At 37.2% G+C, this 25,871-nt stretch overlaps 1 protein-coding gene across 2 annotated transcripts; it reads left to right on the top strand.

Moving 5' to 3' along the window:
- Positions 1 to 963: 963 nt before the first annotated feature.
- Positions 964 to 25,642, top strand: SGO1 (shugoshin 1). 2 transcript variants are annotated; one of them, XM_025376473.1, is made up of 9 exons: positions 966 to 1,126; positions 3,065 to 3,213; positions 3,295 to 3,491; positions 8,497 to 8,573; positions 10,183 to 10,241; positions 11,752 to 12,558; positions 15,482 to 15,671; positions 15,898 to 15,989; positions 25,438 to 25,642. In XM_025376473.1, the coding sequence occupies exons 2-9, from the start codon at positions 3,072 to 3,074 to the stop codon at positions 25,503 to 25,505; spliced, it is 1,632 nt and encodes a 543-aa protein (XP_025232258.1). In that variant the 5' UTR covers positions 966 to 1,126; positions 3,065 to 3,071; the 3' UTR covers positions 25,506 to 25,642. The 2 variants fall into 2 exon arrangements, with proteins under 2 accessions (XP_025232259.1, XP_025232258.1); XM_025376474.1 differs by lacking the exon at positions 25,438 to 25,642 and having other exon boundaries at positions 964 to 1,126; positions 11,752 to 11,802; positions 15,898 to 17,243.
- The last annotated feature ends 229 nt before the right edge of the window (positions 25,643 to 25,871 follow it).

The raw sequence follows: 25,871 nt of genomic DNA, 5'->3' as shown, positions 1-25,871 counted from the left end.
CTTCAGTATACATATGAGAAAGTCAGGCCAAGGGAAAGACTGTTCTTGACAGAACGGTATTGGCAAAAGTGGCAAGAATTTTAAGAAAATGTACAAGTGGTGGAACCAGGAATCGTGGGGCTCTTTAAGGACAAAATATCTTAAAGGAGTTTGAACTTCACCTTAAATGCAATAGGGAGCCACTGTCAAGTTTCCTATTTGATACTTGTTTTGTAAAAATATTACTCTATGAAGAATATAGGGAGTCTGCGGTCAGAGTGGGTACTAGTGCCATTTTGGGAATAAGATTAGGCTGGAAGCTGGATTGGGGGGAAAAAAGTGGGCATGAGAGAAACTTGGAAAGTAGAGTTGAGAAGACCGTGTGACTGACTGGACGGGCAAAGGTTAAGAGAGGATAAAGAATCATTAAGGATGATTTATCAGGTTTCTAGTCGGTAACTGGATGAATGTTGATGCCATTTCTCGAGAAGAGTTAAAGAGCCAGAGGTAGCCGGCAAAGAGAAACATGGAGCTCCAATTTTCAGGTATCTGCAGTTTCCCTAATACCTCTTTAATCCAGAATTTGCTCCTTGCTTTGGTTTTAATTCCCCTAAAAGCTGCTTCCGTGTTGCAATCTGGCTGACCGCTTTAACAGGCAACCAAAGAGATTCTTCTCACAGGAGGAAGGCTTTGAGCACAACCTGGGACACTGGAAGCTTTCAGACTGAAGAAACAGGAAGCTTTGGACTACCGATCACACCCCGTCTTAAAGGTTTCGGAGTGACTCCACCCGCAAAAATCGCCACATCTCTGAGGAAAAGGTCCCGGGAGGTCGCCGCGACCCGACCACCAGCTCCGCCCCCGGGCCCGATGGATGCCCGGATGTGGACGTGAGCGAGTTTGCGCCGCGTGACGTCACCTGGTGGGGCGGGACTCTGCCAGCGCCGGTTGGTGTTGGGTGCACGTGACCGCCTCCCAGCCAACCAATGGAGGAACGAGGCGGAAAATTTCGAATGTGGCGACGGTAGTTCCAGGCGACGGGGTACGGTCCTGGAGGGCTCATTGCGAGTGGCTCGCGCGAGAGAGCCTCGAAGAGCCTTGAAATGTGAGAAGGAGGAAGATAGCTCTTGCAGAAGTAGTGGCCAAGGTATGGTTCTGGACCAGCCCCACCTCCCCTCGGCTTTCCGCCTCCTGAAGGAGGAGGAAGTAGGTTTTAAGGTGGGAAACAAGGGCGTAGTGATCCGTGTTTGACTTCCCTTGGGTTCTCAATACCGTTCTAAATTCGGTGGCCGAAAGCTCGGGCTCTGGAGTCCCACTGGCCGCGCGCTTTTCGCGGTTCAGCCACTCGATCTGCCCGTTCAGATGTTCTGTCTTCCTCTTATGTTAAATAAATGGAGACCCTAATATCCTACTTTGCAAAATTGTGTAGATTAAGTGATGTGCAAATAAAGCTTTTTACGGTAGTTAAAAGCCTGGCTCAACGCAAGAAAATTGACAGCAGTTCTTTGTGCAGCGTGATACCGTTGACGTCCTCATTGTCCAGGCCATTCTCTTCCTCACTTACCCTGAAGAGGCCGGCACTGACTAGTGTCCTACCTGGCTGTCTTCGCAGCAGAACTGATTGGATAATTATGAACGGAGATCAAATATGCTAGGTTCTTTTGAATCCAGAGCGGCACGCGAGTACTCTACAGATTGAGACCGTCATCTCGCGCTGTAGCCTGTCTGTGCTTTCATTCCTTCTGTCTACCACACCCCCTACTAACACCATCGCCTAATTTAGACAGGATATAAAACTTTTGATATGGAAAGTTTCTTTTGTGATTTTAGCTTGATTAAAAGTAATAAGGAAAACTTTAAAATACCTTAACTAAACTAGATCAGTAACTTAATCTGTATGACTCTCAAACATCTCCAATTCTAACTTAATTGTGTAAAACAACCCCTTTACCATTACTGCTTTTAAAAATAGCTATCCTATCTCTGCTAGGAACCTCCCAGTATATATTGTATATACCTTGGTAGAAAGTTCTTAATCTATAATATCTGTATTTAAGATTCCAGACACTGCATAGAGGAAAATAAGGCCTGGAGAACATAAGAAAGTGTAAGGTTTAGGAAAATGTTTGACTATCTTAGAGAAGGTAGCGCTATCCTTTGTGGTGAAAATTGTATGCATACATTATTATTGGAAACAAGTTTTTTTTCAATTTTAAGATATTCAAAGTGCAATCTAGAGTAAAAGATGTTTCTGAAAAGTGGTTTGACATGTTTAGTAGCATGCTAAAACCTACCTGACTTACAACATTGAAAGATTAAGTATACTTATGTATTTAATACGCAGCGTTTAACTGTATGTACAACAATATTTTATGTCTGATTTGTTATGTTCATAATTCACTGGGAGTTAACAGCCCTAAGTTTTAGCCATACTTTGAGAATACTGGAGTGTTCTTCTGCCCAAGTTCCTGCTCTAGCTCTGTAATTGTTACAATAGCCTAATAAAATTGTATGTAGTGCTACATAGTTTAAACCTCTAAGGATCACCTTGACTTTCTTGAGAGTGTGTGTATATCATAAGCGATAATTAGGTTAAAATTATCTAATTATGGAAAAATAGTTGAATGACCTAATGTGATGAATTAATCATTAAAGAAGAGCTGGAAAACAAAACCCAGATATATAATTGCCTCAGAACTAATGCTGTAAGCCTAAGCACTAAAAGTTGGTCCTAAACATTTTCTTTAAGAAGCATAAATAATAATGGCATCAAGATATAATAATAAGCATTTTCAGTAGTGTCTGGCATATATGCCACAGTGAGTATTTGTTAAAGAGTGAATAAGTGGCATATTGTGGAATCTTTGGGTTGGAAATCTATATTCAATAAAACTTTTCTATAAAGTGCCTGAGGAGGAAGAGAGAACAAAGGGGAAAATTTATGTTATCAAGTTAGTTAACTATCTACTTTGAGCTAATTCTACAGTTTAGTCTATTTAATGCATTCTTTGTGAACAGCCTATGTTTTTTAAAGTTTTATATTTGATAATATTCTCTCTGAGAAAAATTATTTTTTATTGTTTAGGCAAAAGATGGCCAAGGAAAGATGCCTGAAGAAGTCCTTTCAAGATAGTCTTGAAGACATAAAGAAGCGAATGAAAGAGAAAAGGAATAAAAACTTGGCAGAGATTGGCAAACGCAGGTCTTTTATAGCTGCACCATGCCAAATAATCAGTAAGAGATTTTTATGTTGTCCTTTTATATCACTTTTAAGTTTAGATTTAATAACTGATAAATTTTTTTATCCTCTTTTAGCCAACACTTCTACACTGCTGAAAAATTACCAAGACAACAACAAAATGTTAGTTTTAGCTTTGGAAAATGAAAAATCCAAAGTGAGAGAAGCCCAAGATATCATCCTACAGCTGAGAAAAGAATGTTACTATCTCACATGGCAGCTATATGCATTGAAAGGAAAACTTACATCACAACAAATAGAAGAACCTGCTCAGGTATTTTCATTACTGAGGCCGAATTTCTTAGTTTAGTTAAGCCATGAATAAGTAGTTTAGATCAATTATTTTATTTAAATGAATTACTGATAGCTCAGTTATGCATGAATTGTTTAAAACATCCTTCTTTGGTGCTTCAGAGCGCAGCTATTGCATTTGGCCAGTTAAGAAAGCTTCAAGCATATAGGTGATTGAAGCCTGTTCCTGCCTATTTCATTCGTAAAGCAGGTAGCAAGACAGGTTGCAGAAGACATAGTTTTAGCCTTTTGCATTGCTGGTCTATTTGAATGTTCAACTAAGTGAGTCAAAGATAGTGCAACTAAGCTAAAGATATAAAAGTGGTAGTTGAAGTGGACTCATCCAAAAGTTTTAATCAATGCTATCTTAGCTTTTACCTTAGCCTTTTGTTTTGCTATATCCAGTGGGGTTTTATAAGAACTACCTTTATTTAGGACATAGGGAGTATTTAAGTGCTTTTTGGAGAATCGTTTTTACCTACTGGTTGGCTAAGTAGAGAAGACTGTTCACTCACAGACAAGTAAGATCATAAACATTTTGCTGCTCAAATTTTCAATCTGATTCTCTTTTTGTCTAAGATTGTAAAGAAGGTGTTCAAATATGGTCCTGCTAGCCAAAATATAACAGATATGGAGAAGGTTTGCTTTAGGATATTCTTTGTGTCTTGCTGTACCATTGTGTATCATTGTGTATACAGTAATGTGTGTCATTACTTATGAAAAAAGTAATGATGAGCTAGTTTATTTATCCCTTTTTCCAGTAGCCACTGCCAGGGAAATGGGGCAGAGAAAGAAAAAAAGCAGTGGTGAGTGTCAGGCGTACAGAACATTGAAATTCTTCCCAGTGGCCATTGCTTCGCTATACCAGTGAAAACATTTGAGTTGGCACTTAGACCGGAAGGTCAGATAAGAAAGTGAGAACATAATGATTAGGGGAGGGATATTGGGGGTGGGAGGAGGTGGACGGGTAATTGAAAATGGAATTAATGTCACTTCTCCATTGACAGGAGAAGTCAGTGAAAGAGTTCTTGCTTCACTCCCTATTGATTCCTTATTTTTTTTCCTCCATGTGATTAAGACACGTGTAATATATATGTATATATACACATAGACAATAAGTACATATATGGTATATTTGAGAACTGCCTCTATAAAGATTAGGATTCATGGGAGGTTTATGTGTGTGTGTGTGTGTGTGTGTGTGTATATATTTTTTTTTTTTTTTTTTTTTTTTTTTTGAGACAGAGTCTTGCTCTGTCGCCAGGCTGGAGTACAGTGGTGCAGTCTCAGCTCACTGGAGCCCCTGCCTCCTGGGGTCAAGCGATTCTTGTGCCTCAGCCTCCCGAGAGCTGGGATTACAGGCATGTGCCACCACACCTGGCTAATTTTTATATTTTTAGTAGACAGGGTTTTGCCATGTTGGTCAGGTGTCTTGAACTCCTGGCCTCAAGTGACCCACCCACCTCAGCCTCCTAAAGTGCTAGGATTACAGGCGTGAGCCACTGTGCTAGGCGTGGTAGATTACTTTTTTTTTTCCCCCAGAATGTAATCTTTTCTAATTTTGTATTTTCCTTGTTCAGTCAATTAGTAGGGGGAAACAGTTCCTTTAAAGGCATTTGAATCTTCCTCCTCCTTTTACAAAGTTTTTGCTGAAAAACAGAAATAGTAGGAAGCGAATACTCGATGAGATAATTACAAAAGCAGTTGGGAAAAAATCCTATTACTGCAGCTCAGTGGTTTTTGAGTATTTATTAAAAACATTGTTAGTTGCTACGCAAATATATTCTTAGCATTTAGAATGTGAACATTTGTATTTTCTGCTATATACTAATTGCTTGTGTCACTCATTCTCAACCTCATTGTACACCCATGCTTCAGTGCTTATCAAATCAATTTAGCAGTGATGGAGAAGCTTAAAATGTAAAAATTTTATAAGAATGTTTTCTTGCCTAGCCTAGCAATAGTTAACGTTTAGGTAATTTTTAACAGCCTTTTTGTTCCCTAATTTTATAGATTTTTTTTAATGACTTGTTTTTAAGTTGTATTAGTATATAGTTAAATGTTCTTTTTTATTTAGCTGCATTAATATTCGTTTCAGAACATTAGCTACATTGATGTCAAATTTAAAGTTTTCATCTTTGGCCGGGGTAGGTTGGCGGGGGGACAGAGTCTCGCTGTTGCCCAACCTGGGGTGCAGTGGTGTGATCACAGCTCACTGCAGCTTTCACCTCCCAGGCTCACACACACTCAGCCTTCACCTCCCAGGTTCAAACAATCTTCCTATCTCAGCCTCCTGAGTAGGTGGGACTATGGGCATGCACTGCCACACTTGGCTAATTTTTTCTTTTTTTTTTTTTTTTTTTTTTGCCAGAGACAGGATCTTGCCATGTTGCCCAGGCTGGTCTTGAACTCCTAGTCTCAAGCAATCCTCTGGCCTTGGCCTCCCAATTTGCTGGGATTACAGGCATGAGCCACCACACCTGGCCGAAAGCTTTTAATGGAATTAAATTTCTGGTTGTTTTGTTTTTAATGAACATTTTTAGCCTATTTATTATAATGTCAACATATGTTCATCAAATTTCAGAAGATAATTCAATTAAATTAGAATTGGCTTCTTAGGAATTGAGTGAGAATTGTCACCTTCGTAACAGAGATCTACAAATCCACCTCTATACTTAGGTTTTTCATCTTCCCTCTTGTTACAGTGGCAGAATGGCCCCTGTTCCTGCTAAAGGCAAGCACCACCCCCAGCCGCTCCCTAGCCCATGCATCAGATTTTCTCTTCTCACCTCCTCTACAACTTTATTCTTGGAAGATTGTTCTCTCTTCCATATATCCCCGTCTCCACTGGATCATTTCAGTCATCATAAAGATGTGCTTTCATATCTCTTAACCTTAGAGAAGAAGAAAGTAATGAAACCTCTCCTTGTCTCATATTTATCTCCTCATTTGTTTGCTTCCCTTCACAGCAGAAGTTTTTAAAAGAAAACAGTATATTCTTCACTTCCTCAGCTTCCATTCACATTTGAAATGACTCTTTTTTTTTTTTCTTTGAGACAGGATCTCGCTCCGTTGCCTAGACTGAAGTGCAGTGGCATAATCATGGCTCACTGCAGCCTTGACCTCCCAGGCTCAAGTGCTCCTCCAAACCTCAGTCTCCTGAATAGCTGGAACACCACCACGCCCAGATACTTTTTAAACATTTTTTTGTAGAGACCACCTCACTATGTTGCCTAGGTTGGTCTTGACCTCCTGGGTTCAAGTAATCCCCCTGCTTCAGCCTCTCTAAATGCTAGGAATACAGGCATGAGGTACCACGCCTGGCCTGCAGCCACTCTGAATCTAGATTTGATCCTTACCATTCTGTTGTCACTGCATGTCAAGGTCACCACAACCTCCATGTTACCAAATTCAGTGGTAACTTCTCTTTCTTCTTGACCTTGCAGTAATAATATGTAAAACAGGGACCACTCTTTATTTGACATACTTTGATCTATTAGTTTTCATGATATTATGCTCCCCTGGTTTTTATTCTACCTTTCTGACTATTCCATGTCAGTCTCTTTTGCTGATTTCTTCCTCATTCTACCTTTAAATGTCAATTCTTGGCCAGGCACATTGACTCATGCCTGTAATCTGAGCACTTTGGGAGGCTGAGGTGAGAGGATCACTTGAGCCCAGGAGTTCAAGACCAGCCTGGGCAACACAGCGAGACTCCCATCTCTACAAAATAAAAAATAAAAATTAGCCAATTGTGGTGGCATGCACCTGTAGTCCCAGCTACTTGGGAAGCTGAGATAGGAGGATCATGTGTGCCCAGAAGTTGAAGGCTGCAGTGAGCTATGATAGCACCACTACACTTCAGCTTGGGTGACAAAGCAAGACTTTATTTCAAAAAATGAATAAATGCCAGTTGTTGTAGACTCATCTTATACCCTGTCATAGCTTTATGTACTGTCTGCTGATGCCTTCCCAGTTTACAGTACAGAATCTAAAAACAAACACATACACACGTATACACACAGCCACCATTTGCTATCTCCACTTAAAGATGTATAAGGGATCTCAAACATACCTTATATAAAGCACAACTTCCCCTTGCCTCCCCCAAAGATACTGTATACTTCCTACCTTCCTTTATAAGTCTTACTCATCTCAGTAAAGTAGCCTACTCATTTGCTTAGTCCAAAACCACAAGAGGCTTTCCTCTCCCTCATTGTTCCCACCTCCATCCCTTTTCAGTCCTTGAGCTTGACTTGTCATCTCAAGGCCTTCCACTGGGCTTCACCTCCATAGCCATGACTCTAATCTTAGCTGATACCATGTCTTGCCAGATATGCTATGATGATGTCTCAACTCTTTCTACCCCTGGCCTCTTTTAATTCAGACTGATCTTTCAAAAACTTAAATCAGTTTACTTCTTTTCTTAATATTAAGTACCTTCCCATCATACTTAGACTGAAATCTAAACTCATGGTTCTCAAGGCCCTACATTATGTGGCCTCTGCATGTATATCTCCTACTGTTCTCAGTGACTATGTTCCAGCCACAACAGCCTTTCTTTCCTAAACACAGCAAGATTTTTCTTATGTGTATTTGCTGTTTCCACTGCCTTCTTTTCCTCCTGCTCTTTCAGTGGCTGGCTCCTTTGCAGTCTTCTGATTTATATCAGATACACTCTATTTAAAAGAGCAATCCAACCTGAGTTACTCTCTATCACCTCACCCTGGATATTTCCTTCATGGCACTTATCACAATCTGAAATTTTGTACATATGTCTTCTCTTTTTAAAATTTTATTTCCCTGCACTAGAATGTAAGCTTTAAGAGGATAAGACTTACTCTGCTTTTGAGCTCTTATAGACTCAGTTCCTAGAACTATGGCATGGCACCATGGTAGACTGTCAACAAGTGCATATTGTTGAATAAGTTAATGCTTTCTTCTGAATACTTCAGTTATAACAGTGTTTTGTTTTAATACATTAACAGAACCAGGAAATATGTTCCTCTGGAATGGACCCCAATAGCAATGACAACGCCAGAAATTTATTTGTGAAGGATTTACCGTTAGTATCAAATTCTTTATTATGATTATTAATACTAAGAAAGATTTAATTCTGTGATTCATTTATGAAAGGAAATGTGCATCATGTCAACTCTTATATTTGTAGTCTGATGCTTTCTCTGCTGAGAATATATTTAAGAGAATTTGATGTGTTGAAATTCTATCACATATAGCCAAGCTAAACCCCTTTTTCTCATATTTCACTCCTTTTTTGATGCCTAGGAAAAAGAAGCCTTACCAGAATTTTTAATTCTACTTCATACTTTCCTTCAGTCATACTTTTCTGTGTACCATGTTTTTATTTTAAGAAGGATTAGCTATTGAAATGAGATGTTTTGCCAGCCCTATAAATAGTCTGGTTTGGGGGAAAAATAAATAAATAAATGAAACATCATATTTAACACAGTTGTCCCATTGTCTCGCTGATCCAGTTCATTTTTCTAGATCACCTATACCCTCGTCCCCTTCTCTTGGATCAAATGTACTTTATTTGTTTATGAATTATTAAGCTTTAATTATAAACAGTAAAATGCACAGATCACAGTTACACAGTTTGATGAGTTTGACTAATGTATATATCGTGGAACAAAAATGTCAATGAAGACATAGTGTTTTTACTATTAACATTTTGGGCCAGATAATTCTTTGTTGTAGAGGGCTGTCTGTGCATGATGGGATGTTTAGTAGCATCCATAGCCTCCACCCAATGAATCCTAGTAACATCCCTCAGGAGAACAAAAAATGACTTCAGATATTGTCACATGTTCCCTGGAGAGCATAATTGCCCTTAGATGAGAACTACTGCCATAGACAGTTCTTTCGTATGCCTTTCAAGTCCATCCCCTTCTCCACAGAAGTAACCACTAAGATGATTTCTATTGCCGTAGATTACTTTTAATCATTAGTAGTTTTTAAACTGTTGGACTTTAAGATCTGACAAACTTATGTTGTGGACAAAAAGTAAGATAAGGTAATCGCGTTTGTAGAAGTTTTCTAAAATAGTTATTAGTTACCACAGCCATTACCTAAATCTGTTTAATGTCTAGAGTGGAAAATTCTCTACAGCGAATAAAGAATAAAATTACAATTAGAATGAAACTGCCAGTAATAGTGTTAGAGTATAAAGAACACTTCATGTTTCATGAAGTAAAGAACAACATTTTTAAAGAAAATGAACAATGTTAACTTCAGAAGAGTTCAATAGTTAAGCACCATAAAAGCATATATTACAAACAAATCATAGCTCTGCTAATGATAAAGCAGGCTCCTAAAGAGTGATCAAACTACATTTTTTAAAAAACATTTTACAAATTAATTATCATTGGCTGTTTCCTTAGTTAAATGAAACTGAGTTATATAACATGTTTTCAGGTGGAACTATCCAACTTGATAGGTTAGTTCTTCAAGTAGGAGTTGAATGTCAGTCATAACAAATCAATCTCCCTATAATCAGCATAAGTGTCCTTTGGTTTCCTTTGATACAGAATAGATGTATTGATTTGAAATCGAGTTATGAAATGATACTAAAGGAAAGAAAAATTAGGAAAATACTGAATTTGTTTTTATTATATAATCATTAAATTTCTGTTTTTTCATTGGTATTTTCTAAGGCAAATTCCTCATGAAGAAACTGAACTTCCAGGACAAGGAGAGTCATTTCAAATAGAAGGTAATCAAGTGAAAATCTAAAAATATTATTAAGGGCAAGATAAGGTCTTTGAGAACAAATAATACAATTAAATTTCTCTAATTCTTTTTTTCTAAACTTTTTAAATTTGTTCATCTGGTATTCTGCTCAAAGGAAATCTGTTTATTTTACACAGAGTAATAGAGTTTTAAAATATGTTTATTATGTCAAATCTGTAATCTGAAACTTTGGCTATAACTATGGCAGCAATTTACTGATTGCTACTATGTGTCAAGCTCTGTGTTAAGCATTTTACCTGCATAATCTCACCTAACCCTCACAACAACCTAGGAATATAAGTACATTAGTCCCTTTTATAGGAACTCAAGAAGGTAAAGTATCTCATATGAAGAAGTCTAGATGTTAAGAGCTAGTATTTAAAATCAAAGTTGAACTCCAAAGCTATCCCCTTCTTACTACTTTTAAATTGATATGTCTGTGTTCTCAAATGTCAATCTCCTCCACTTGAACTAAGCTTCGAAGAAGGGATAGTATTTGAATAGCAAAACCGGACATAGCCTCACTTTTCCTTAAAATACAGATTATATTTCTTACCTGAGAAGCTTTCTAGTTATCCAAATCTTATTTTTCAAAGAACAACTTAGCTCCTACTTTCTCGTTTGTCCCACTCTGGAATATGCGGTTGTACTTCTCTGAATCTGTACTCAGTGAAACACATATTCATTTTCTTTAAACTAAGAGCACATAAAAGCCTGTTATAATTTTTTTTTTTTTTTTTTTTGAGACAGAGTCTCGCTCTGTTGCCCAGGCTTAGAGTGCAGTGGCGCAATCTCAGCTCACTATAAGCTCCACCTCCTGGGTTCACGCTATTCTCCTGCCTCAGCCTCCCAAGTAGCTGGGACTACAGGTGCCCGCCACCATGCCCAGCTAATTTTATATATATATATATATTTTTAGTAGAGACGGGGTTTCACCGTGTTAGCCAGGATGGTCTCCATCTCCTGACCTCGTGATCCGCCCGCCTCAGCCTCCCAAAGTTTGGGATTACAGGCGTGAGCCACTGTGCCTGGCCTATAATATTTTTAAAGATTATAAAGATTGAGTGTCCCTTATTCAAAATGCTTGGGACCAGAAGTGTTTTGGATTTATTTTTTTAATTTTGGAATATTTACATTATATCAGTTCATCATCCCCAATTTGAAAATCTGAAATCCAAAACCCTCCAGTTAGCATTTCCTTGGAGCATCATGACTGCACTGAAAAAGTTTTGGATTTCATATTTTCAGATTAGGGATACTGAACCTGTACAAGATTCTTTCACATGTCAGATATAAGCCATCAGTTGATCATTGACAAGTAAATAGATGGTATTATTTTAGTTCCCCAGATTTTTATTTATAGATTTTATAATGTAGGAAAACTACCAAATGATTTTTGGTCATTCAGTTTTTTACTTTGAATTCTAAAGTTCTTGAAATTCAATTTTCCACAAAGTCAAACTATTTTTCTAATTTATTTTTTAAATTCTCAGATCAGATACCTACTATTCCTCAAGAAACACTGGGATTTGATTTTGATTCAGGTGAAGCTAAGTCCACTGATAATGTCTTACCTAGAACTGTATCTGTCCGTAGCAGTTTAAAGAAACATTGTAACAGTGTATGTCAGTTTGATAGCTTGGATGATTTTGAAACCAGTCATTTGGCGGGGAAGTCTTTTGAATTCGAAAGAGTTGGATTTTTAGACCCACTAGTAAACATGCCTGAAAATGTACAATACAATGTTTGTCAATGGAGCACGGACCAAGGTAACTTACCACTTTCAAAGCTGATTCATCCAGGAACATTTACTAAAACAAAAGAAGACATTTTAGAATCTAAATCTGAACAAACTAAAAGTAAGCAAAGAGATACACAAGAAAGAAAAAGAAAAGAGAAAAGAAAAGCTAACAGGAGAAAATCAAAACCTATATCAAAATATAAAGAGAATAAAAGTGAAAATAAAAGAACTGTTTCCAAAAAGAAAATGCACAAATCTGTCAGTTGCAATGATGCTTACAATTTTAATTTGGAAGAGGGTGTTCATCTTACTCCTTTCCGACAAAAAATGAGCAATGACTCTAATAGAGAAGAAAACAATGAGCCTGAAGTGAGCCTCTGTGAATCAAGTGGTTCAGGAGATGATTCCGATGACCTCTATTTGCCCACTTGCAAGTACATTCAGAATCCCACCAGCGATTCAGGTACAAGACCAGTCACCAGGCCTCTAGCTAAAAGAGGACTGAAATATACAGATGAAAAAGAGACGGAGAGTTCTAAGCCAACAAAAACTCCTACTAGTAAGTGATCTACTTGTTTACCTGCGTTTTTAATGTTTGTGATAAATGATCACTCCTGATGCTTATATACTATACTTACCATCTGTTTCTCTGGTGGAGGTTGGAGACTTACCATCTGTCTCTCTTTGGGGGAAGTTATGGTCTGATTAAACAGTGTGGGGCTGGGTGTGGAAATCACAGTTGTATTGCTCTGACCTAATTCAGAGATTGCTTGTTGTGGAGACAGAATTTTTATTTTCAGTAAATAAGGACTCCCAAGAGGACAGAGGGACTCTTTTGTGGAGTTAGGTTGAATTAAAGTAGCTTTTATACACTTACCTGAAGTATCCCCTTGAAAGTGAAATCAAATTTGAATCCAGTGACTTGTTATTTTAATGGCCTTGTTTTATATTAAATTTGACAGGAACTATGATTTTAAATAATCTTCTAGTTAGTGAAGATTTCCTCAATTGATAGACTTAGTATTCTTTTGTACAACATCTCTGAAAACTGGCTCAGAAAATATTTTATGAGATCAAAAGTAGGCATAGTTCAGATGTTCATAATACAACCTACACCTGTCCACAAAGATTCTCATTTGGCAGTTTTAGTTAGTACAAGTAAAACTAACATACATAGTCAAGTTGTATCATTTTCAAAATATTGTTATATCATTTTATTTGATCCTCAGAACAATTCTGTGAAGTACAGGTGTTATGATGCTTATTTTGTTTATAAGGAGATTAAAACCTTAAAAACCGAACCAACTTTCTAAATCGGCTAGTCAGTGGTAGCAGGCAAGTATCTTCTTAAAAAATATGCTGTAGGCTGGCCGGGTTGGCTCATGCCTGTAATCCCAGCACTTTGGGGGGGCCGAGGTAGGCGGATGACCTGAGGTCAGGAGTTCGAGACCAGCCTGGCCAACATGGTGAAACCCCATCTCCACTAAAAATACAAAAAAATGAGCTGGGCGTGGTGATACGCACCTGTAATCCCAGCTACTCGGGAGGCTAAGGCAGGAGAATCGCTTGTACCCAGGAGACAGAGGTTGCAGTGAGCCGAGACTATGCCATTGTGCTCCAGCCTAGGCAATGAGCAAAACTCGGTCTCAAAAAAAAAAAAATCAAACAAGATTGGCAGAGTGTTGATAATTATTGAACCTAGGTAACTCAGAGTTTATTATACTGTTATTGCCGTCTTTGTGTACATTTGAAAATGTCCTGAAGAAGTTGGGATTTTTTGGTAGTTGTTCACTTTTTAATTGCCCTATCACCCAGGCTGGAGGGCACTGTCACTGTCATGGCTCAATGCAGTCTCAACCTCCCAGGCTCAAGTGATTCTTCCACCTCAGCCTCCCCAGTAGCCGGGACTATAGGCATACCTGGCTAATTTTTTTTTTCTTTTTTTTTACTTTTTGTAAAGATGAGGTCTCACTGTGTTGCCAGGGTGGTCTCAAATTCCTGGGCTCAAGCAGTCCTCCTGCCTTGGCCTCACAAAGTGCTGGGATTACAGGTGTGTGAGCCTGTATCCATAAAAATACATAAAATCCATAAAAAATACATTTTTAAAAGAAAAAAATATACTCTAAAATAGTGTTACTCAAGAGTTTGATCCCTAGACCTCTTAGAAATGCAGAATCTCAGGCCATATCCCATACCCTGGAGTCAGAATCTGCATCTTTGTGGGTTTTTTTTTTTTTTTTTTTTGAGACAGAGTTTTGCTCTTGTTGCCCAGGCTACAGTGCAGTGGCACGATCTCAGCTCATCCCAACCTCCACCTCCTGGGTTCAAGCTATTCTCCTGCCTCAGACTCCTGAGTAGCTGGGATTACAGGCATGTGCCACCACGCCGGGCTAATTTTGTATTTTTAGTAGAGACAGAGTTTCTCCATGTTGGTTAGGCTGACCTGAAACTCAACCTCGGGTCTCCCAGAGTGCTGGGATTACAGGCGTGAGCCACCGTGCCTGGCCATTAAGAAGTCCTCCTGTGGATTCATATACACATTAAAGTTTGAGAAGCATTTTTCCAGAATGTAGCAACCGATCTGATATTGTTCCATAAGATATATTTCTCAAACCGAAAGTTGGAATAATTAATACAGTACAATATATCTATGTGGCAACAAACAGGACAGACTATAAAAACCAGATAACACTGGAGCATATGGCTCTTAGTATACAGTCATTTCACGGTTATAGTTTACTTTTTTGGGGGTACAGTTTGCTTTTTAAAGCTATTTGAGGAGATTGTTTTGCAGTGTCTTTATTATGTGTTGGACATTTGCCTTCCAATATAGGTGTAGCTCCAAAGTATACTTGGATGTTTATGATGGGAAAAAAACTGAGTAACTTTTTAACATGCTAGTTTGTCTCCTGGTTTACACAGAAGCTGTTATTTAGAATTCTCATTTGTTTAATAGAAGGAATTTTAGCGGCTTTATAAGACTATAGGAAGAGACTTGATAAAAACCTTGGTATTGAAAGAGAGAGGACTTGATTCCAAATAGCAAGGTATGACTAAAATGAAATTCCATGGTTAAACTAACTTATTATGCCCAAGCTATCCTAGAAGAATTTTACGTTTTAGTGAAGTGTTCTGTTATAATTAATATTTCAACAATGGTTTGAAAGGAAGAGGAAAAAATGATGAAAAAGCCAAAAAAAAAAAAAAATGTGTTATTGGCCGGACATGGTGGTGCACACCTGTAGTCCCAGCTCCTCAGAAGACTGAAGCAGGAGGATTGCTTGAGACCAGGAGGTGGAGGTTGCAGTGAGCTGAGATCACACTACTGCACTTCAGCCTGGGCAACACAATGAGAGCCCATCTAAAAAAAATTCTGTTATTAAATGCTGGATTTTGTATACAGTTAAGATATATAAAATTGAGTACAATTTTAGTTCCTGTGTGGGTTTTTTTTAAATCATTCAATAAAAATTATTTTGTAGGTACACCACCTGAAACTCACCAGTCACCTCATCTTAAACTGAAGGATATCACCAATGTCTCCTTGTATCCTGTTGTGAAAATCGGAAGGCTTTCTCTTTCTCCAAAAAAGAATAAAGAAAGCCCAGCAGTGGCTCTGCCTAAACGTAGGTGCACAGTCAGTGTGAACTATAAGGAGCCCACCCTCACTTCGTAAGTATTTGGTTTGTGGGAACTTATTTTTAATGATACGTGTCGGGGGAATAAGGTTATGGAGCTTTGTTCAATAATGAGTTTTTTCTGAAATAAAAACATTTGATTTTAAAAAACTGAAGTGGTAACATTTAAAATTGGTGTATTTTACCATAACTTGATACTGAGGAGTAAGTTAATATTGGGATGCTTGTATTATGCCTGAGATCTCTTTTTACTCTTCCAGGAAACTGAGAAGAGGGGACCCTTTTACAGATTTGTGCTTTTTGAATTCTCCTATTTTCAAGCAGAAAAAGGATTTGAGACGTTCTAAAAAAAGTATGAAACAAATACAATGAAGGTTTTGTTGCATATTGTTTAAATTCAATCTACACCTCTTTCTGTTGCTTCAAGAGAGGATCTGTAAGAGTACACAGAGTGAGCCATTGCCATAGAATATTCTCTTGACAGGACCCTAGCTCATAAATGTTTCTTCAGAACTATGCTTCAAATGGGATGTTTTGTATTAAAATGTTAATAAATCTAATTTGTTTTTTCTTTTGAATATAAATAACTGAACTTAAGCATTATCATCATACCGATTTCTTATGCTGCCTAAACCTCTTAATGTTGGTCAAAATGTATCTTTTTTTGTTGTTGTTGTTTTGGAGACAGAAATTCATTCTTGTTGCCCAGGCTGGAGTGCAGTGGTGTGATCTGAGTTCACTGCAACCTCTGCCTCCCAGGTTCAAGCTATTCTCCAGCCTCAGACTCCCGACTAGCTGGGCCTACAGGCATGCGCCACCACGCCCAGCTAATTTTGTATTTTTAGTAGAGACAGGGTTTCTCCATGTTGGTCAGGTTGGTCTCGAACTCCCAACCTCAGGTGATCTGCCCGCTTCAGCCTCCCAAAGTGCTGGGATTACAGGCATGAGCCACTGCGCCCGGCCCAAAATATATCTTATACAAACATTTTAGAAATGAATAATGATTACTCAAATTAAGATATTTTCGTTATAAGCTTCTGGCATCTCTATTTTTCCCTTAAGTGGGGGATACTAAAGTGAATGATTTTCTAAGAGGATCTTTTGGAACCCTTCAGTACAGTATTTAAGTAAAATAAATTATTGTGGATCTTTTGAAACTCTGTGTAGTATTTGAGTAGAATACATTTTTGATATTTACAGTAGGGTACACCCTAAGTTGTTTATGAATTCCTCATATCACTGTTGTATTTAATTTTTCAGATAAAATGTGTATGGAAAAATGACTAGAGAAATTTATTGTTTTTTAGGCTCAGGGACTAGGTAAGTGACTAGTTCTGAACCCCAAGCTCTAATTGTATGTTCAGAGTGATGCCTCAATAAAATTACAAATGTCATGTACTTTCAGGATAGCTCCTTATTTAGTCAGAAATCTCAAAGATTAAATGTGTGAATATTTAGGGTTTTTGCATATTTTTGATCAACCAACGAAAGGGAATTAGTTCAGTTCAGAAAGTTTGATGTCTATACTTGTATATACCTCTTTAAATTTTAAAACTTTGTAGGTTATTCATTTTTAAAGAGCAATAAAGCTTGTATAAGATAGTGACTGCTTTCCTTCTATTCTTTAAATATCAAAAATAGAATATCTCTCTGTCTTCACTATTCTCATCCTTGGACATTTCGTCTCCCCTCCCCTTGGTATTCTCTTTTTTGGGGGCGGGGGTGTGATCTAGGTGAGTTAATCCTTAGTATTTTCAGTAGTCATTGCTGTGAAACTCTCAGCTTCCCCTCCATACTTTCAGCCTAACACTTCTCTCTCCCAACTTTTCTCTATGTAATCTCCCAGTTCATGATTCACAAATTATAATTTTATGGGGGGACCGTTCTAATCCTGATATCTCAGATTTTCTTGGTTGTTATCTCCCTATCTTTCTGTATTCTATGTCAGTCAGAGCCGAAATCCTTTTCATCATCCCCGATTTTTCTAGCCCCCTCATCACTGATTCATATACCCTAGTCTCCCATCACAGTCTCTTAATTTCTCAGTTTTTTTTCTTACTACTCCCTTTATACTTATTCTTTAAATTCATGGAAACACTAGAGTAGCTATCTTAAACTAAGACTAGACAGTAAAAAAGTCCGTTTCTCGGCTGGGCGGGTGGCGCACGCCTGTAATCCCAGCACTTTGGGAGGCCGAGGTGGGCGGATCACGAGGTCAGGAGATCGAGACCATTCTGGCTAACACAGTGAAACCCCGTCTCTACTAAAAATACAAAAAATTAGCCAGGCGTGGTGGGGGGCACCTGTAGTCCCAGCTACTCGGGAGGCTGAGGCAGGAGAATGGCGTGAACCCGGGAGGCGGAGCTTGCAGTGAGCGGAGATCGCGCCACTGCACTCCAGCCTGGGCGACAGAGCGAGACAATGTCTTAAAAAAAAAAGGTCAGTTTCTCAATCCCTGTAACCACCTTTCAAGTGATCAGTAGCTACATGTGGCTGTATTAGACAATTGAGGAAATATTGAACATTTCCATCATCACAGAAAGTTCAGTTGGACCATGGCCAAATCTAGCACACCACCTGCTTCAGGATGGCCTATAAGCTAAGAATAGTTTCTACGTTTTTAAATAGTTGAAAAAAAAAAGCAAACACTTGAAATCAATTTTAGTGATAGAAGCACTAACTTTGAACCCCAGTAAAGTACCTACATTATATTCTTGAGTTTGCCTCTTGGCCTACAGTCCTAAAATATTTACTTTCTGGTCTTTACCAAAAAAGTTTGCCAACTCCTGCTCTAGACCATTGAGTACTTTAATTTTGCCTTAAAGATCATTCTGCTCTGACACTCTGATCTAGCTGTGATCCTTCCCTTCCCTTCATCCCAAGAGTCAATCATTATCCTAAAATCAGTGTTAAAGTGTTTGTATTTTTAATGTTCCTATAATCTTGTCATATTTATCCATAGGCTTTTAAGTATTGTTTTATATCTTAACATTTTATATGACTATTATGTTGTACATATCATTTTACAACTGACTTTCAGCATTGTTTTTGAGATTTATCCATGTTGGCAGATGTAGATTATTTTCATCATTGTACAGTTTATTATATAAATCAGACATACTCATTTCTTCTTTTCAGACACAATTCATTTCCACTTTATTATTTACAAATTAGTGCTGCAGTGAACATTCTGCATCTTTGTATACTTAAAATGCTTAACTTTCTATAAAGTTAATACCTAGAAGGGGAATTGCTCGGTTGTAGAGTATATTGAACTGTAGGAAATTGCTTCCTACAGTGGTTGCACCAATTCTGTTATAAGGAGTATATCACTGTCCTAACAGCAATTTCTAAATTCCAGTAGCAGCACACGCTGTCAATCACTTAGTTTTATTAGACATTAAAATTAGCCAAGCCAGGAAGTATGAAGTTATTTCTCTCTCTGTTTTAATTACTATGAACTTGTATCTCATTGATTTAATTACTTATGAGAATTCAAGTGTTTATTATTCTCATTTCTTCCTTTATGAATTATTATACCTTTTCCCTGCTTTTCTACTAGAATGTAAAACTATGGATTTTTTATATAGTCTACATACTAGTCCTTTTTTCTGTTTACATGTATTCTAAGTATCTTTCTTCAATCTCTGCCCTTTTTTATACCTTGCTTATAATTCCCTTTGATATTTAGAAGCTTGAAATATTAGTATCCTCTACCACCTTTTTCCTTAAGATTTTGTCTAAAATTTGTACAGTTTTGTTTTTCGCTTTAAGGTCGTTAAACCATATGGCATTTATTTTGAGTACTAGGGATCTAATTTTATTTTTTCCCACGAGGATAACCAGTTGTCCCAGCAGAATTCATTGACTAATGTCTTCTTTCCCCACTGCTGAATATTCCTAGCTTTGTCATAGAATGGGCTTCTTTCCATTGCTTTGTTTAGCTTTATGCTGGGTATATTGTATAGTCACAATTTTTTGTGTGTTGGTGGAGGTGGTAAATGTACATAGAATTTATCATTTGATCTTTTTAAGTTTGTTTTTTTTTTTTTATTCTCATTCTGTCACCCAGACTGCAGTGCAGTGGCCAATCATAGCTCACTGTAGCCTCAAACTCCTGGGTTCAAAGGATCCCCTTAACCTAGGATTACAAGTGTGCACCACTGCACCTGGCTAATTTTTTTTTTTTTTTTTTTGGTAGAGCTGGAGACTGTTTGTGTTTCCTAGGCCTGTCTTAAACTCCTGGCCTCAAGCAATCCTCCCATCTCAGCCTCCCAAAGTGCTAGGATTGCAGGCATGAGCCACCACACCTGGCCATTTTGATCATTTTATTTGTAAAGTTCAGTAGCATTAAGTACATTCAGTAGCATTAAGTACATGATTGTACACCCTTTTCCAGAACTTTTTCTTCTTTCCAAACTAAAACTCTGTACCCATTAAACAATCACTCTGCCTTCTCCTCTCTCTCCCAATCTCTGGTAACCACTACTTTTACTTTCTATCTCTATGAATTTGACTGTTTCAGGTAACTAACAGAAACGGAATCATAGGATATTTGTCCTTTTGTGTCTGGCTTATTTAACTTAGCATAATAACCTCAAGGTTCATCCATGTTATAGCATGTATCAAAATTTTATTCCTTTTTAAGATTGAGTAATATCTCATTGTATGTATACATATTTTCTTTATCCATCAATGAACATTAAAGTTTGTGTATCTTTGAAGAAATGTCTATTCAAATCCAATAGGCTATTTTTCGTTGTTGTGTTTTAGGCTGTATATATATTAGATATTAGTCCCTTATCAGATATGTGATTTCCAAATGTCCTCCCCCATTCTGTGGGTTGCCTTTTTACTCTGTTGATAGTGTCCTTTGATGTACAATAGTTCTGAAATTTGATTGAATCCAATTTGTCTATTTTTTTCCTTCTGTTTTCTTCTAAGTCATAATTCTTTTAATACATAGGTAGGATTTGTTTGCTAACTTTTTTTTTTTTTTTGAGAGGAGTCTTGCTCTGTCAGCCAGGCTAGAGTGCAGTGGTGCAATCTCGGCTTACCTCAACCTCCACCTCCTAGGTTCCGGCGATTCTCCTGTCTCAGCCTCCCAAGTAACTGGGATTACAGGCGTGTGCCCACCATGCCCAGCTAATTTTTGTATTTTTAGTAGAATTGGGGTTTCACCATGTTAGCCAGGCTGTTCTCAAACTCCTGACACCAAGTGATCCACGTGTCTCGGCCTCCCAAAGTGCTGGGATTACAGGCGTGAGCCACCATGCCCGGCCAACATTTTGTTTAGGATTTTTTGTGTCTATGATCGTGACTAAAATTTGCCTATATAATTTCTTGTATATACCTTGTATTTTTGGTATCTGTGGGAACAAGTTGTACCTATCGAGAGTTTGGTGAACTTGACACCAAAACCATCTTATCTTTCTATGCTTTCATGGGGAAATTTTGTACTAGTTTTTTAATGATTATAAGTCTTACAGGTTCTCTAATTATTGAATCTGTTTAATTTTTCTGCCTTGGGAGTTGTAAATGTACATGTATTGTGGTAACTGCTATAATTTTACTTTTATTGAATTTTTTTTTTTTTTTTTTTTGCTTTCTATTTGCTACAATTTGGTTTCTCCAAGTCCCATGTTGAAATCTGATCCCCAGTGTTGCTGGTGGGTCTAATGGCAGGTGTTTGGGTCATGGGAACAGGTCCCTCCTGAATGAATTAATGCCCTCACTGGGAGGAGGAGATAAGTAAGCTCTCACTCGATTAGTTCCCAAGACAGCTGGTTGTTTAAAAGAGACTGGTGCTACTTCTCTCTTGCTTCCTTTCTTTCCATGTGATCTCTGCACATGCCAGCTCCCCTTTGCCTTCTAGCATGAGTGGAAGCAGCCTGAGACTTTCACCTCATGCCCAGTCTTCCAGCCACCAGAATTGTAAGCCAAGTAAACATTTTTTCTTTATAAATTATCCAGCTTCAGGTATTCCTTTATAGCAACACCAGTGAACTAAGAAACTACTCTACTTTTTCTTTATGTCATTTTGATAATGGTCAAATTCTGTGTTTCCCTTAAAATGAATTTAATTTTGCCCTCATTCCTGAGGTATAGGTTAAGAGTTACTAATTTTCTTACAGACTTGATTTTGCTGTTGAGAAGTCTAGTCATTCTAATTTTTCTTCATATTTTGTTAGTTTGTCCCTTCGCAACTCATATTCTTGACTTGTTATAAATGTATTATTTTTAATTTTCAGTTATTTTGCTGCTAGTTTATGGAATACAATTGATTTTCATACCTAGACCTTGCTAAATTCACTCACTAGTTCTACTACCATTTTTTGCAGTTCCATTAGGATTTTTTTTGTACATGATCTTAAAGTCTACACATAAAGGCAATTTACTTCTGTCTTTCTGTTTTGCACGTATTTTCTTACTTTACTGCACTACTAGAACTTCCTCCATAATGTTGAATAGGGGTGAGAAGAGCCCTTGTCTTTGCCTTTTTCTCGACTTTGGGAGGAAGCATTTGGTCCTAGGGCATTACTGTGATATTAGCTGTAAGTGATCACTAATAACCTCTCAGACTGAAGATATTTCCTTGTATTCTTTCTTTGCTGGGAGGTTTTTTTCCTTTTTTCTTTTTTTAATCTTGAGTGACTGTTGAACTTTGTCAGCTACTTTATTGAGATGATTTTTTTTTTCTCTTTTATTCTCTTAATATGGTGAGTTAAATTAATGGATTTCCCATGTTAAACCAACCTTGAGTTAATGGGATAAATCCATCACTCAGTCATAACATCACTTTTGTATATTGCTGAATTTTGTTAATATTTTGTTAAAGACCTTCATATCTATGTTTGTGAGAGTTATTGGTCTATAGTTTTCTTATGATTTTTAAATTTTTTTCTAGCTTTGGTTATCAGGGTAATAATACTAGCCTCATAAAAGGGGTTCACAAGTCCTCCCACCTCCTCTGTTTTCTGAAAGAGTTTGTGTAGATTGATATTACTCCTTTCTTGAAAGTTTGACACACTAGTGAGACTATTTGCGCTAGGACTTTTGCTTGTAGAAACGTTTTAAGTTATGAATTCATTTTTAAAGTCGATGCAGAGATGTTTAGATTTTCTATTTCTTTAGACAGTCTTGCTAATTTGTGTTATACAAGGATTTTGTTCATCTAAGTTATCAAATTGTCTGACATGTTATTCATAATATTCCCTTGTACTTTTTGTCTTGCATGTAAGAGCTCTAGTTATCCTCCTCTCTTTCATTCCTGATATTGATAACCTTTTTCCCATTTGCCACAAGAATATTCACTGGCAGCACTTGTGGTTGCAGCATTTACCCAAAAATAACTTTGCCACAAAATAAGCTCGCTCTTATTGTTTTTCCATCACTCTAGTATATTGACTTTGGAAACAAAAGATATTCTATATATAGCATTCTGTTTATAGTAGTACTATATTTCCATTTAGAAAATGTAGTAATTCTCAAAACCTGAAAATGTCAAATTCTAGAAAACAAAGCAATCCTATGTGTGATGTTAACATCATTCTTGAACAGTTGTTGGTCGAAGATTCATTTGATGAACCCAGTTTTTCCAAAATAGACGATTCTGATGATTCAGATGATTCTGATGTTAGTTCTGTTAGAAATAACTCCAAGAAAAGTTTTTATATTTTATTTTCACATTGAAAATCTGTCAGATTTGCTTCAGTCTCTAAGAACGTATTTATGTAAAATTAAACGAGTGCTGGTAGCAAGCTGCGCTCTTTTGTCCAAACAGGAAAAGGGATTATTTGTGCTTTCTTCTTGATCAATCTAAATAGAAGTTTATGACTTTCAAAGAACCAGTTTTTAGTTTCAGTGATGTATCTCTTTTTTATTCATTCTCTATTTCACTGATTCCTACTCTTTGACATTCTTCCTTCTACTTTGGATTTAATTTGCCCTTTCCTAACTTCTTAAGGTACTATGAATTAAGACTTCTCTTATTTTAATATGAGTATTTTTAATGCTGTAAGTTTTCCTTTAAGTACTCTATTAGCTGCACCCTACAAATTTTTATATGTTGTCAGTTAGTCTAAAGTATTTTCTAAATCTCTTGTGATTTTTAGTCTTTTCTTCCCTCTGGGCTTCATTTTGGATAGTTTCTTCTGCTTTTTTAAATCGTGTATTAATCCTATCCAGTGTATTTTTTCTGTCATGCTATTGTATTTTCTTTTTTTTACCTCTAGAAATTCCATTTGGTTCTTTATTTTATATATATATTTTATTTGTCTCTTTATTGTATTCATGTTTCATATTCTAGAGCATGTATATAATGTTCAGAATAACTATTTTAACACCGCTATCTGCCGATTCCATTATCTCTGTCATTTCTGAATCAACTTTTATTGGCCTATTTTTGTTTTAGTCATTTATTATACTTTCCTGCCTTGTATATCTTGTAACTTTTTAAATTGGATACTGTACATTGGGAGTTTTACATTTGTATAAGCTGTATCTTCTTGTATTCCTTTAAAGAGTTAACTTTGTTTTGTCAGGCAATTAAGTTTGTTAGAGATCAGCTTCATCTTTATTAGGCTTGCTTTTAAGTTTTTTGGGGCAGATCTATGGGAGCTTTCACTCTATGCTCACTTCCCCCAGTACAAAGATATGAAGCATCTAGGGTCTTCACTGAATGTCCCATTTATTCAACAAGGTCTGTCCATTCTGGCTGCTGGTTGCTTGAATGATTCCCAAGCCTGTTCAAAGTATTACTTTTGAGTGTTGTTTGGCTCACAACTCCCTGCAATTGTTCTTTACCCTGCAGTTCTTTCCATAGTTACATGAAGTTTCATCCTACACATGAATGGATTAGTATTCAGTCAACACTCAGGAGACAGAATTCTGGAGCTCTTTCTCTGCATAGCTCTTTCCTGTCTATTACTCTGCTAGCAAATTCTACATTTGCGGCCTCTCCAAACTTCAGTCTGTCTCTTCAACTCAGTGATATTACTGGACTCTGGATTCTCACTCCTTGTCTCACAATTCTGAAACTACGTTGGGAAGAAATACAGGAAGAACATGGGGCTCACTGCTTATTTTCCTTCTCTCTGGAATCATCATCTTTTACTAGCTATTGCACAATTTCTGAAAAAGTTGATTAATATTTTCCATCATTTTTGCTTATAGTGGCTGAACAAGTCCCATAGTAGAGGACTTCATAGGCAGAAGTGAAGTCAATAATTTATCCTGCTTGGGATTCACTATGGTTATAAATATTCATGCTTTTTATTATGAAAAATTATTGGCTTGTTGAATGTTGCCTTTTTCCCATTCTTTCCTTATGCAATATCTCATAATTTTTGGGCTTTGATTTAACTAATAATAGTCAGGAACAACTGTGCTAGACCTTGTTCTAGGCCCTTGGGATGCCTCAGTGACCAAAACCAATATTCTGACCTGATGGAATTCACATTGTTTATAACCTGTGTTTCTTAACTCCCTTTTCATATTTTCCATCTCTTTAGCTACATTCTTTCTGTATCATTTCGTCAGTTCTATCTTCCAGTTCACTCATTCTATCCTTGGTTATATCAACCTATTTAACCTGTCACTTAATGTTTTGTTCTCTATTTTTAGCAATTATAAGCACTCTAATTCTGATATTTGTTGTATCTGCTGACTTTCAATTACTTGCTCACATATTTTCTAAGTTTTTATTGTGAGCTCATCCTTCATGGAACTTATTTTTCCTTCTGAAAGGACTAGGTTGTAGAAACATCTGTGTAGACTGATTTTGTGTTTGCTTTTACCAGGAGCCCTGGAGGTATCACCTACCAAAGAAGCAATTTTTATTTTATATTATGTTTGGGAATTTGTTTAGAGATTCCCAGACTGTAGGGAATGAAAACTTGAAACCCAAATCTGCTTGAGGTAAAGTCCAGGGGCTTCACATCCTTAGAAAACTTTTTTAGTCCATGCGTTCACTAATGTATGCAGACCTTTAATAGATTCTAGCTTTATGTGTGGGGGGAGAGATGGAGGGGTATTGACAGTCTGTTTCACTCAGCCTACATACGTATTAAAACCTAAGCCCTTTAATTAGATATAGCAACTTTCCCAGGGTGACCAAGGAATCAGTACATGTATTGAACCCCTCTTTTAAGTTTCCTGTTGGTTGTGTCACTTGGAGATTGCCTTTTCTTTCTTGTAAGCTCAGCTATGCCCTCAAATATATTGCATTTTACCT

This window comes from Theropithecus gelada, chromosome 2 (genome assembly GCF_003255815.1).
Source record: "Theropithecus gelada isolate Dixy chromosome 2, Tgel_1.0, whole genome shotgun sequence".
Classification (NCBI taxonomy): domain Eukaryota; kingdom Metazoa; phylum Chordata; class Mammalia; order Primates; family Cercopithecidae; genus Theropithecus; species Theropithecus gelada.
The sequence above is the reverse complement of the archived record's forward strand: the minus strand, read 5'-3'. Positions and strand labels throughout refer to the sequence as shown.